Here is a 14,755-nt window from a genome sequence, read left to right on the forward strand (position 1 = left end):
GTGATCCAAAGAGGTGTGATTATACTCAGGAAGAGGAAATGGGGTTACATTATCTCCAGTTTACTAGTGACAGAATGGAAAACATCACAAACTATATCTAGATTTCCCTTGGTGGGTAGTAGAGTCTCATGCCATTGCCTAATAGCTCAATATCTCTGCTGGTGACTTTGTCTTTAATGGTGATATGCCCACTGTTACATCATCTTCAGCATGTAACTGCTCAGCTATAATAGTTCTACTTTTTCCCCTCCACGCTTTCAAATTCAAAGGGAATTTGAACCCATTTTCTGTCACTCAAAAATAGTGATGAAAGTTGTGAATGGGCGTAGCTAGTGTGTCTGAATAAGCCCAACAAGATGTTTTCCCTTCCGCATCAGTAACATTATACTGTTCTCAGTCCTATAACACAGTGCAAGACATGGTTTTGGTGTCTATGTCATGCAACCCATAGCTTCAGGGACTTATGGAATGTGAGAACATGTTGCCATTATTGTGCTGTCCTTGCAATTTGAAATTCAGCTCGTTGAGAGATGAAACGATATCTTCCAAACAGGACAATTTGAGAAGTCAGTCATCAATGAACAAATCAACAAAAGGGGAGGCATGTGGGGCTGCTTCTCAAATATAAAACATGAAGAACTCTGCCTGTGGAGAGTCAGCACACCTCTGGATGAAACAGTTAAGTGTATGTATGTGGCTCTCTATCCCACTACATTGTCGTTTTGTAATGCCAGGCAACTTTTTTTTTTTCAGCATCTACTGAACATCTAGTGTTGGTCTCCGTAAAATGTGGTTGTTGTGGACGTTGTTTCAATGTCAAACTTCAACTCATTTTAGACATTTTTTATTTTTATTATGCTTCTATAGGCACTGTAGTCCCATGTTTCCAGAGGGTGGGCAGCATGATTTCTGTACAGAAACAGCTATGTGTGAAGGAATGCAGCGTAATTAGTGGAGCTCTCCAAGATGGCGCGGGCTCTTAAGCTAAAACAAAGGTAAGCAGCTGCATGGTGGATTTGAGCAGCAGATTGAGCAGAAATGTCCCCAGCTTCTCACAGGCAGTTTGCAAAATGTGTGCACTGATAAAGACTGTCGAGCAGATAGTCCAGTTCATATATAAACACTTTTACAAACTTCTCATACTTTCCATCACAACTTCTCCCAGTCCTGCAACCGATCACAACCTCTTTCTAAGCTCTTCACAGTAAAACAGGATACTGCTCTCTGTGTGGCGATTGTGGCTCAAAGAGCTGGCAGTTCGTCTTGTAACCGGAAGGTTGCCGGTTCGAGCCCCAGCTCGGACAGTTTCGGTCGTTGTGTCCTTGGGCAAGACACTTCACCTACCGCCTACTGGTGTTGGCCAGAGGGGCCGATGGCGCGATATGGCAGCCTTGCTTCTGTCAGTCTGGCCCAGGGCAGCTGTGGCTACAACTGTAGCTGCCTCCACCAGTGTGTGAATGAATAGTGGAATTGTACAGCGCTTTGAGGGCCCCGAAAAAAAATTATTATTACTGCTCTTTTAAACTTATTAAACACATTGTACTCCTTTTAAAATAATTTTTTAAAAGAATTCTAAATACTAAATGCCATTATTATTTTTACATTTTAACATGGATTTCAACACATTTAAAGAAAACTTAAAAAAAGAAAATCTGTTTTAACCTGGTTACAAAAACATAAGTTGATTAATTGAAATAAATAACCCAGTCAAAGAAAAACTGAAAAAATGTAAATAACAAAAAAATAAATAAATACCCACATGTACTGAGTAAATCAACAGGCTAACGCATAATAAACTTTGTTTGTTTATAAATAATCTCTATTCATATGCATCATGTTGATAACAAAAAATGTTGATATTTGTAAAAAAATAAAACAAAAAAAATGTATTTATCATGTAAATTTCTTGCACCTGTCATAGATGTCCAAATGACATCTAAAGAAAAAAAAAAGGACCCAAAGTCCAAGTTGGGTCATGGTTGGAGATCCAAATTGTGGACCAAGTTTGCACATTGTATACATGTCCAGGATTGGTCATGGACCGATGGACCTGCACATCCGACGTCCAATCTTTACTGGGATATTATAAATGTTGTATACTGTGCAGTGCAGTGAGGACTGCTCAGACACTGGAGAAATGAAACAGCGGCTCCACATGGGACAACATAGAAGAGCCACCTTGACAGGACAAGACAGCTGTACATCTGCATCTAAAGCTCAAAGATCACTCGTTCAAGGGTGACAATGTTCACATTTTGGACAGAAGACAGATGGTTTGAAAGAGGCTATCTATATCCACTGTGGACGACCATCTTTGAACATTTTTGAGAGGGTGACATCAACTGTCTGCCAGCTACAATGCAGTTTTAAGATCCCTTCTCAGGCGCATTAACCCCCACTCATATCTTGTGTCAGGTGATCACAATAGGTCACATGATAGGGTGAGGCAAGGTCTCACAGAGGTTTCACCCAAAACCTCTGCTGGTAATTGTGCCATTTTTTCACACCTTGGCTAATATGATGAGTCACATGATCAATATTGGGTCAATGATCAGGACACGACAGGACAACTCCCACTAGGGTTTAAATACCTAGGAATCCACCATTTGGTTTTAGAACTAAAGCAGCTTCTTAAATGAGAGATGAAGCATCTTCAAGAAACTTAAAGAAGTTCAGTCACTTTCTTTTCAAGCTCCTTAGACTACCATGATCTGGACGATTGTAAACCTAGACCGACACATATTATGTTGTAAGAGAATATGTGTTTGTAAATCGACGTATTGTTTTACTCACATTTTTTCACAGTTTTGTTATTTCATTTGTTTCATAAGAGCAGAAAGAGACAAACACGTATGTTTCTTTCCTCAGCATTTTTGCCAAGACATATTTTATAGTCCACAAAAGCGGACTACAAAGTGAGGCTGGAGAACCAAAATGCACAGTGGGCTTTGCTGGGGCTGTTAAAATGCAACAAAGGAAGAAGAGCTGCTTAACCTGTGCTCTATCACTCTGTGAGCCTACAATCTTGTGGTACTGGAGGGCAAATGTGTGCATTTACTCTTTACTTTATTCCCCACTCCTAACAAAATGTGCTTTCACACTTCAGCACCAGCTTCACAGTGTGACAGTGCCCTCTCGTCCTCACCACCACTCGGACAAATTACACTGCCATCGTGAATCACACTTCCCCACCTTCCCATCCCCTGTAAAAAAGAAGAAAAACACCCATTACCCTCTTCTGTTCTGTGTTGCTCTGCACCCCATCGTTCCACCTCATTCTACCCCTTAGACCTCTCTTCTGTATGTCATTGCCCCCTTTCCTGCTATTTCAAAACAAATCTCCCCTCTCACAGCATAATTCACTGGGCTGAGCTCGACCAACTGGCCTCCTCAGCTGACCTCCACCAAATACCCGTCTGCTTGTTTCCCCAAATAACCCCAGCCAGCATTCAGCCAAGGGCCCATGGAAAGAAAAGAGGGGAGACTCAGGAGGATTTAAACCGATGGCTTCTCTGTATGCCCGAGTTAATGCTTAATACCACCTAATCTGGTCATCAAATATCCCCGCTGTCACAACTGGAAATCTGCTCTTTTTATCCCTCTCTCCAGACTACCAGTTGGGCAGCAAAGGATGTCTTCCCAGTCTCCCCAAGCAGCACTGGACAGATATCAAGGGATAAAATAAATAGGGGGGGAAAACATTAATCTAAAGAAGAAAGAGAAACAGGAGGTAGTCTGTGGTGATCATTTATGTCTTTCCTGAAAGAAAGAACAGAATCTAGGCTTTTATAGAATATTTGATTGTTAAACTTAAGTTGAATCAAAACACCAGCATTTTCAACACACCAACTTTACACTGATTGGCCATTGAAGTTGATACAGTAACTCAGTAAATAAAAGTCTATACGAAAATAAAAAGCACTGACGCATTTGTTTTCATACAAAATGTGAGCACAGACTAAAAACAGCATTTATTTTTGCCAGAAGTGAGCATCTTCACTGTGTGTGATGAGTATCATTTCCACAGCTTCCTCCTCCATGTGCCTTAGTGTCAGACAGGCTGACTGTGACCGCCATCTGTCAGCAGACTCTCTGTTAGACAATAAGTGGGCAGGAGATTCTATGAGCCCAGACACAGTAGGGCACGGGGCTTGCACTGCCCATTCAAAAGTATCTTATGGGAGGACAGATGGTGCTGAGTTTTCTCCTTGTACATCTTTTCTTCCACCATTCCTGTGCTGCCTTCTCAGAAAGCTAAAACAACCCCCCTCACAAGAATTGTAAATTCTTGTGGATTTTAAAGTTTGCAGAGGTACCAATATAACGCAAGACATTTTTGTTTTTCCATTTTTTATGAAAACAGTAATCATAGAAGCTATAAATTGGCTCTAATATATTGACTTATATTGAAATATAGTGCACCATTAAGCAACTTAGAATTTGCACCATGTCCCAGGAAGAACTAGGAGATGGTGCAAGAAACAAATTCCTTTTGGGGAGACAAGAAGAAGGACCAACTTATCAGTCTTTTTTTTAAGTGTTGAAAGAACAGCAACTAAACACGGAGGAATTGATTCTAGGGTTCAGCAAATAACTTGAAAGACAACATTGCCTGCAGTGGATGGTCATGTAAAATTATTAAAGTACCAGAAGAGCTACTAAATGCTACTAACAGCAAAACCAAATGAAAATCAATAAACAAAGACTGGCTGTGAGTTACTTCTTTTTAATGACCTTGCTAATATTTTAAGACAATATATAATTTTTACTAATATTTATAGCATAGCCACATCTAACCCATCTTAAGCATTGGGAGCAGTGGGCCAGCACTGTGCAATGCCTATGGACCAACTCCAGTTGTAAGCCTGCCCCTTTGTCAAAATAATGTTGAAAAAATAAGTTTTCATATTTTCTTCTGGTAGAAAAAATTAGACTTCTTGAAGGAAAGGAGCACAAGCATGATTAGAACATGCAAACTCAACACAGAAGGATCCTACACGGGTCTGGACACGCTTACTATGAGGCAACAGTGCACCAACAGTGTGCCATCAGATCACCATCTCACTGCATTTTAAATGCAGTTGTAAAATCCCACCTCAAAAGTTCATAGATGTTGAGATATTACAACAAGCTTTTAAAACTGCCTGCCTGGAACTTCTAGACTCCCTGAGTTCCTCTGGTGGAAAGACGAATATAGATCTGACAACTAACTTGCCAGTTAAGTATAGTTTTTGCGTGCGAGTAGACTGAAACAGTTAAACCTAAACATTTATGATGATTGCACGTTCCCATGGCATCAGTCAAAAAATAAATCAATAAATAATACATAAATAAAAACTGGAAACGTCTCCATAGCCACAGAAACTAACAGCTACAAAACTAAAAGTCACATCTCTGATATAAACATCATATTTTATATACATGAGTTTTATGAATATATATATATATATATATATATATATATATATATATATATACATATATATATATATATATATATATATATATATATATATATATATATATACATATATATATATATATAATGTGTTACTGTGTAATGTGTTACTGGGTTTCAATTGCTGTTGTTTATAAATACAGAGCGTCTGACACTCTTAATAAACCAGTTAGACCGTGTCCAGACCTCTCCTTTCATGCTTGACAGCTCCAGTTTAGAATTTATGTGTGACACTCTATGCCTCAGAACATTTTAATCTGAGATCCCACTGAGTAATTAAGAAAAGAAGTGTGTGTGTGGCATCTCAGCCACAGTTAGGAAAATGAGTTCATAAATATATATAGACCAGACAAAAAAACTTTCTAATGCTAACAAAATACAAAGACTACAAAAAGATTTTTTTCGTTTAGTTTTTTTGTTTTGTTTTTTGAGAGAGCGTACTGCTCAACTTACCTAAAGCTAGTGATCACCTAAAAGTTGGCGCAGCAAGTAAAAGGCCACCGCACTTTTGAAACACTATTAAGTGTTTCTGTGAATAACACACTAACATTAATTACAACATGCCTTACCTTGTTGGCAGATAAGGATAAAGTGTGCAGCCAGTAGCAGCCAGAAGCCTGTAGTCTCCATGTTGGTGGAAATACTCGTAAATGCGGAAAATAAACAATGTAGTGTTTTTTATGCAGAGCGAGAGAGAGTAGGTCCACGACCCTCACAGCTCCATATTGTACTATGCAGGCTGTGAGTTGGCTATTTACGTATGTGTAGTACAGCTCGCAGGTCCCAGTGTGCGACGCCGTTTCGCTCTGTCCGTTGTTCTTCACGCAGTCTGGCTGACTGGAGAGGAGCGGCCACACCGAGGCGGTGCGCCGCCCACATTTCACTGGCTCAATTCCTCCACACGACCATTAATAGAGACACTGGCAATTACACGACTTCATTCAGCCGTTAATTTTGTATTTATTAATTGATATTTGTGTCAGGGTAGAATAGGAATTAAAATAGTGCAAAAACATTTTAAAGTTTGGTTTGGTTGGGGAGAAAGATTAAGAAGAAGTGAAAGTAATAAGGATATGAAACAAGGGAGAAGAAAATGAAAATAAAGAACTAAAGAAGATACATAACTTAGGAAACACTGAAGGAAACATATTAAGAGGGAAAGGGGGCACAGCAAATGGAAATAAGATATGACAGCAGTAAATAGATGAGAAAACTAAGGTCATAAATAAGTCGATTTAATCTAATCATTATATCATTTGATCTAGTTATTCAAGAATTTGTGTGTTTGCATTTAAGTGAAATATTAAAAGGGAAAACTATGTTTAGTAAAAATTATATGATAAGGTTGATGAGTAAGCTGGATAGATTGTTCTTGGGATCCCCCAAACCTGCTGAGACCTGTCCTATCGCCTATACAAGTGCACTTCAGGCATAAGTGGTCTGTCTAGCATTTAATTGGCTGATCAAGGGACTTCAAACCTCTCTGTGAAATATCTGATTTTCTGGAACAAGAAGCTCCCGTGTTTATCAAATGGAGGTGGGTGATACTACTAAATTTGGTATTGATTCATTGCCAAGTAAATCCTGGTCCAGGATCAGAGATGTTAAAGTAACTGCTCATTTCCAGCTCCACGTTTTTATTTTTGGACTCTACAAGAGTAAATAAATACTTACACAGAAAAGCAGACCCGGTTCCACCACTTTAGTCTATACCACTCCAGGTACATTTTGCTTTCTCAAAGTTATCGTACAGAGAGGGACTGTGGAAATCCATTTGTGTTCTATTGTTAACCAGGTTACTCTTAGCCTCTATGCTATAACTGAGACTTGGTGAGGATGTAAGCCAGTCCTCAGTGGCCAAAGACAACTGTTAGCAGGTTTAATTCATCAGAGTGACAGCTTGTGTGTGTTTTACAGTTGAAATGTAAGTAGAATTTGTTTTAATGTTCTTGTCTTTACAAGAAGTATGTCACAAAAAAGGAGTCCCCTTCATCTGCTCACTTGCACCTGGCCTTGCTAAAGTGGTTTGAGTGCTCAGCGTATAAAAGTGCTTTAAAAGAACCAGTCCATTTACCATTTACTCTTTGATCCACGGTAAGTTTTTACACATTTCTAAGCAGATGCACATGTATGTACTTAGGCTTAGACTAAGCTTCATATTATTATTCTTGGAATCCACTAGAGGATATTGTAAGCAATGCATGGTGACATTGAGATATGCAATAACTCACACATAATTACTTTCCATTTACATGACATACCATTGTAAAGGTATGGCTTCATTAAATTAATTAAAAATATGACAAAAGTATCTACTTTGGTTCAAAGTGGTGGGAGTGTGAGTCTGGTTGGGTCAAGATTAGCAACCAAACTGGATGAAATAGCTATGCACAGTATAATATGTGTGCAAATGTACAGTATGCTGTGTGTGTGTGTGTGTGTGTGTGTGTGTGTGTGTGTGTGTGTGTGTGTGTGTGTGTGTGTGTGTGTGTGTGTTCATAAGGGGATGGTCTTGTTGCAGTGCAATTTTTGCAATTTTTTAATTTAGCTGTGGTGGTCCTCACTGTGTTGGCTAGCACTGCATAGATGTCTGGTCTGCTGTTTGGACTTAACCTATTCACCAGAGTTGAAATACAGATTTAACAATATTTTTGAATTTTAATGGACACAAATTAACATACAAGGCTCAGACTCTCAAAAATAAGCTTTTGGGACAAGACTGACGGGAGCCAGCACCCTTTAGTATTTGGTTTAAGATCATTCTAAAAATAGAGGTAACTAGTTTAGTTTGTTGAAAACATGTTTTGGAAACTGTTGTGCAAAAGTACTGAACCACCCATTTATTTGTTTTTGTTAGGGAAATAGGTGCAGTGATTTATTTATAATATGCAACCAAACATGAAAATACAATATATAAGGTAAAAAACAGAGTTTGTACTAATTACCTTGGAAGTCAACATTTGGTATGAGCAACTTTATTCTTCAACACAGCCTGAACTTTCTGAGGGAGCTTTCTGCTAGTACCTACAGGTGTTTAGTTAAAAATAGATTCTTTGCTAAGTTGTCTGTTATGTGTAGATACAACACTGGTTGATCCCTTGGACTGACATTGAGTGAAGAAAAGCCAGTAAAATAAACCACAACAACTTTGAAAGACCTTCAGAAAGCCTGGAAACCATTGCTCAAGGTACTTGCTCAATTTAAAAAAAATTAAAAGAAAGTCTAGATCCTTGGAAGTAAAATTCAGTATATCAGCTTCTTAGCAGGCAGCTCACACTATACCAACTAGTGGATCAGAAAGTTCAAATTAGCTAGTAACTTCTAGTGGTTTAAGCTACATTAGCTAATGTCGCTATTTATGTTTGCAATTTAGAGTACAAATAGAAATAAGCAGACACTTTATAAGTCCCCACATTATCAGAACATTTTGAACTTTTGCTATATTTCAGTTAAAGTACATTTTAAATCTGCATCACTGATTTGTGTTGCAAAATTATCTTTTTGTCTTCTTTCTGCCACAACAACAAAAGTCTTATTTATTCTATTAATGACAAACTATGCTGTGAAAGTAGCATTGCCTCACTGTAACACCATGAAAACAAAAATTACAACACTGGACATAAAACCTGTTTTTATTCTAGCCTGTACTGTCAATAGACAAATCAGGAAAATCTCAGCTGGACATCTGTCAAAGCTGGGAAGGCGCCTAGTGGCTTCAATACGGTCCAGTCCATCTGGGCTCAGCCCAAGTCCTTTTGGGAACTTTTACTCGCACCCAGTCAGCTACCTTTACTACAGGCATCTGGACCTGTTTAGAGTTATCTCGAGTCAGATTGGTTAGAGCAGTCATGTGCTCATCACAGCCTATCTGCCAGTTGTCTAAAGCAAGGAGATGTGTTCCCAGTCTTGGGGTCCAGGCATTGGACACACTGTCAAGAGTTCATGTGGAGTCAAATGTGTCTTAGTCTGCAGTGAGGATATTAATGCCAATCGTGCCAATGTCATTTTGGTTGCTCTTTTTATAATACCCTGAGATGCCAGATGATAAACTGCCCTGAATCGGTGCGTTATTCCTAAAGCTCTCACAACCTCAGATAAGTGCTTATTATTAAAATGTGACCCTTTGCCAGACCTGATGATTCTTGGCACTCCCTATCATAGTCACAGTCAGAAAATTGCTTCCACCCATTTAGCGAATCTGTCCACCATTACCAGTAAGTATATTTATCCCTTTGTTCTGTGTTCAGCTCCCATGACAGTGAAGTCAATGCTAATGTCTTTGAATGGGGCGTCTGGGAACTTTCCCACGAAAGGGTTGTGCTCATTGCACTTGAGACAGTGAGCAATGTAGTTCTACAAAATGTCTCCCATTTGTGGGTACCATCACAATTCTTCCATATTTCTCTGAGTTAACCTTTTACTGACATGCACAGGGCCATGTGCTTGCTTGATCAGAGGCTGACAAAGTTTCATTGGTGCCACTATTCTCCCATGATGTGAACAAGAGCCCATCCGTCTGTATAGCTCCCCTTTTTTATCCATTCATTGATTTCATTGGCTCCTGCTTGTTTCTGCATTCCCATAATGTCTTATCTTCAGTGAGTTGTGGTAAGGTTTCTGTCGTAATTACCATCGTCGACCCATAGCTTCATGTCTGTAGGTTTAGTCGATGTCCCAAGTGGGGATTGTTGTACCACTGCAAATGAGACCACGTTCCCCTTCTCACCCTCCCAATCGGGTGAGATCAGGATCTTCTAAAGGCTCTGTCCTCAGGTCTGGTCTCAATCTGATGTCCTTTACAGCCACCTCAGCATAGTCATATGGCTCATGTTCTTTGGAAGTCATTCCAACTGCCATGTTAATCCCTTCTGTTCAATAGGTGTTGTGTGGTTTTATCAAAATGCTGCAGATTCTGGGTTTTCTGGCTGGGGAAAAAATGAACGCACATGAGCTGAGAAATGTAACCACTCTGTGATTTGTGCTTACTATTAGTGGGTGGTACATTACAATGTGGCTAGGTTTTTTTTTTTCAATAGCTTTTACTAGGGCTGCAAGGTATTGAATGTATCCAGCTTGGCCTTTTCCATGTCCAGTCTTGAACTGTAGTACATCAGTACATTTTCACCCTTTACTGTCCAAATAAGTGTTGCTGTCAAGTTTCAGTTGCCAGCTTGTGCCACAATGTCACAAAGAGGTTGGGTAATATTTACAAAGTTTGTGATTTAGACTCTAACCAGCCTAAAAAAGGCAGCCCTAAAAAGCCTAACATCTGCTGAACAGTCAGTGGTTTTCCATTAATCAGTATTGAAGTCCATTTAGAGGTTGTCACAATGTGTCTTTTAGGCTTCATTTTAAAATTCTTATGTTTGTTTTTAAATGCTTTCACAATCTTGCCCCGCCCTACCTCTCTGAGCTTCTTCATCCCATTCTCGGTCTCTTAGGTCAGCTGGCCCAGCCCATTCTCACTCCTGAGGCGTAATGTACTGACGATTTGTCAAGTCCTGAGGGTTCTCATGTTTATGAATGTCCCAATACACACACCTGACCTCCACCTACTGTTCCTCCAGAAGTGCCCCCCAGACAAACCACAGTTTGGTGGACCATGGACCATAGTCTACTGCATCCCAAGTCCACCATAGCCTGAGTATCCAACTATGACAAGGCTGTCAGTGGACAGTGGCTTCTAAAGTTGATGGAGCTGAGCTCGTTGGTAAGGATGTGTACAGACTTCAAGGCTCATGTGGCGAATGACAGTGAGATGTGGAGGGAATGATGGACTGACCTTGTTAAAATGTCTCTATATTCACAGTATATTTCTTTAGGTTTTAGTCTTTGGGTACATAATTAATTTTGCATGGCTATTATAACCTGAGATCTTTTACTGGGGATCATGAGAGTTTCTGAGTGCTCCCCTGTAACCATGGTTACTCACCATTGTGCATGCCCTGGTTGACCATCTGAGAGAAGAAAAGGAGAGCAACCATCCTGCAGCTGCATAGTTTCATGCTTATAATGTCACAGATCTGTGACGCTGTCCTCCTGATGTTCTTGATAACTTCGTTATAAGAGGTGAATTTGTTTCATCAAGAAAATGGTAGTGTGACAGAGTGTGCGAAGTTTGTGAATCTCTAGCTTAGTTTATCAGAGATGGCAGCAGTAACATGTTACAGTAAACACTTTAGAAGCACCAAGAGCCTCTGATTCACCTGAGTTTCTATCTAAGCTATTGGCTATCTCATGCTCTGTGTTTGCTGCAGTAGCAACAGTAGGCAACGCCTTCTCTGCTTTCCTCACCTCACCTGTTCCTTCCTTATTTCCTTTTTAATAAGGCTTCTTAAATCAGAAGTGTTGTAGTTAACTAATCGCCACCAGATCAACCTACTTTGCAGCACAGCTGCTGGAATCCCACATGTTGTTAAATCCAGTTTGTCCGACCAGGGTGCTGATGTTAGGTTGGACCTGCCAGAGGGATGCTAAGCTGTGATTGGTTACCTGGATGGTGTCATAATCCATTCATCGTCATCAGAGCTCAGAGTACCATATCCCCGCAATAGAGCACTTTGCTCTCTTAGGCTGCTGCCTTGGATATTTGACCTGTAGTGGTTCCTACAATAAGTAGTAAAATAGGAAGCAGAGCTTTTACCTTTCAGGCCCCTCTTATGTGAAACTAGCTCCCTCTTTGGATTCAGGAGACACAAACCTCCATCACACTTTTCTCTCTCTTCTGTTTTGCAGACAAATGAGCAAGGACTTGGCAACAGTGGGAAGGAAAAACTTCAAGCAGAAGGCTATTTTGTTCTAGAGAGTAAAAGGATCAACTGCCTGATTTTGTACATCACTCGTAAGCTGTCCGAGCAAGATGCTCACTACAGCACTGTGGAGGAGTGCCAGGCCATTCAGCAGACTGTTGACTCTCTCCACTATTACCTTCTGGGATGATTATTCACCCTCTGTTCAGACCACGCAGTAGTGCAGTGGCTCCATTGCATGAAGGATGCAGTGGAGGGTTTGAGCACAGGGTTTAAGGGCAAGGCCAGGATTTAATCGTGTCTCTCTTGTTTTACACAATAATACGCTGGGACCGTAGTGTGTTTAGAGCCAGCTGGAAGTTTGCTGAACTGAGCAGCTTTGTCTGAAAGACAAAGGCCTGTGCTGTGAAAGCAAGGGTAAATGAACGAGCAAAGTGAATCATATTCCACCTTTGTGGTTACTTAGTGGTACAGAATCATTTACACAATGTGATAAGTAATTGACTGGAATGGCTGATCGTGTGATGGCGGAGTTCTCAGGGCTGCTGTCCCTCTGACTGCTGAATTATGCTTCCACCTTGCACTGAAATGGAGACCAAAACATTAACATGACAAAGAAATCCCAATTCACTCTGAAAATACAGAACTGTGTGTAGCCCATTTTTTGTTTATTTCAACTTGTTTATTTTTATTTATATAGTGCCAAATCACAACAACATTCACCTCTACGCCCTCTATATTGACCGTTGAATAAAAGAGAGAAGATTCCCAACAATCACACAACCCCGTATGAGCAAGGACCTGGCAACAGTGGGAAGGAAAAACTCCCTTTTAGCAACGTTCAAATTTCAAGCTTCATACTCTACCAGGCCCAACTCGAGTCTCGCTGGCTTACTCCCACGCTCTCCTCTCCAATGCTCTCTGCTCTCAAACTCATACTCAGATTACCACACGTGAAACTGACACAGGAAATCGAGATAGATAGACATGGAAACATGACAGGCTGAGGGGACAAAGGGACAAAACACAGAGAGATGAACATGGAAACAGGCAGGGAGAAAACAGAGGGACAGGACTACAAATGCATTTGCAGAGATAGAACTCAGATAGACCAGACAGACATGGGTACATTACTGGGGAGATTGAGGGTAAAGAAAAATTGGGACACTAATGACAGGAGACAGAGATGAGACAGAGGCAGGCTAGACTCAATGGGAGCAAACATAAATAAACCAGAAATCAAGAACTAGATACTAGAAAATAACATACTTGGGAACTAGAATATAAATTCTGTTAAACTTTGAAAGATGTAAATAACAATTCCAGAACAAATTTCAGAAACTGGCATTATCCTTTGATGAAGAACAAGAAATTGTTAAACATTAAAGCAAAGCTGAATCAGCTAGCTATCTTAAATGAACTACCACATGTAACTCTTCCGTGTAGTTGACTTGGGCATTTACAGTGTAGTGCCAGAAAAGTTCTGGTAGTAATGATTTGTCACATTAATGTTGTATCATAAATAGAAAGTTGAAGTATTTTTCCGATGTCAGGTAAATCATCCCTATAGTTTAAAGAAGCCACCACAGACAACCAGGGTTGCTTTGGAAAGGGAGGGATTAGTGCGATTTGACCTGTAAGGGCAGGAGGTGTGCTCATATGTTGTTTCTATACTCCATGGCCTTCTGTCAGCTGTAAACAACCGTTGCAAGTGCAAGTTAAGTTCATTCAAAGGATGGCTTTAGGGCAAAGGAATGCAGTTCTGCTTTTGCCGAGGTGGGTGTGTCCCAGTAGCTCTAAAGTCATGTAGAACTACAGATAGATCATTTTCTGATTGTAGCATGACAATAATTTGGCCAGCTTAATAAATCTGTCCCATAGCGTATAAAATTAAATACATCTTATTTTTTTTGTTTTTTCCTGCCATTTCAGTCTAAGACCTGACCTCCTCCTTGTTTAGTATTTCTATGACTGAAATAAAATTCCCTCCATCCATTACTTCTCTCAGCTGACCTGAAGTTTAAAAAAAAAGATTAATGATCATTATTGAAGCTGCAATATAACAACGATATTGAATAAATAAATTATATCGAACTTTTAAATGTACTTTATTCAGTTAACAAAGCTCATAAACAATCTAAGCATTGTTAGTTTTGTTTGAAATGAACTGAAACTGCTGGATGTGTGTAAAAAAAGAAAAGAAAAGAAAAGAAAGAGGTGGGATAACTTCAACAAACCCCACCTGTCATGTATGCTTTTTCTCACCAGATTTTCTTTTGTTATTGTCTCAGTGAGTTAAAATTGATGCAACACCCCTTTGTTGTTTCCTAAAATGCTGAGCCCCTACAAGCATTTAAGTTTTCTCAATTCAGTTTCAACCACTGACTGTTTTTTTTTAACCTCACAACAAATGAGCACACTACCCCCTCTTTATCTCATTGAATATATTTGCATAATTTACTCTGGATTACCTTTGATTTATGCAGGACCTTCTTTCCATTTCTTAGGCTGAATGTTTCCAAGGAGGCTAATAAAATTAGTTGTACCC

The 14,755-nt window shown here is 39.7% G+C and overlaps 1 protein-coding gene across 6 annotated transcripts in view; it reads right to left on the reverse strand.

Annotated features, from left to right (window-relative positions):
• The window catches only part of ptprz1a (protein tyrosine phosphatase receptor type Z1a), a 93,405-nt gene extending 87,116 nt beyond the window's left edge, over nt 1-6,289 (reverse strand). For all 6 annotated transcript variants that reach the window (XR_013910032.1, XM_080303726.1, XM_026174886.2 and 3 more), the window contains exon 1: nt 6,028-6,289. Coding sequence is in view for 5 of the 6 variants with exons in the window: in XM_080303726.1 (XP_080159852.1) it covers nt 6,028-6,088 (61 nt within the window). In the remaining variant the exon portion in view is untranslated. The remainder of the gene's footprint in view (nt 1-6,027) is intronic.
• Nucleotides 6,290-14,755: the final 8,466 nt, after the last annotated feature.

Source organism: Astatotilapia calliptera, chromosome 7, assembly GCF_964374335.1.
Source record: "Astatotilapia calliptera chromosome 7, fAstCal68.1, whole genome shotgun sequence".
Classification (NCBI taxonomy): Eukaryota; Metazoa; Chordata; class Actinopteri; order Cichliformes; family Cichlidae; genus Astatotilapia; species Astatotilapia calliptera.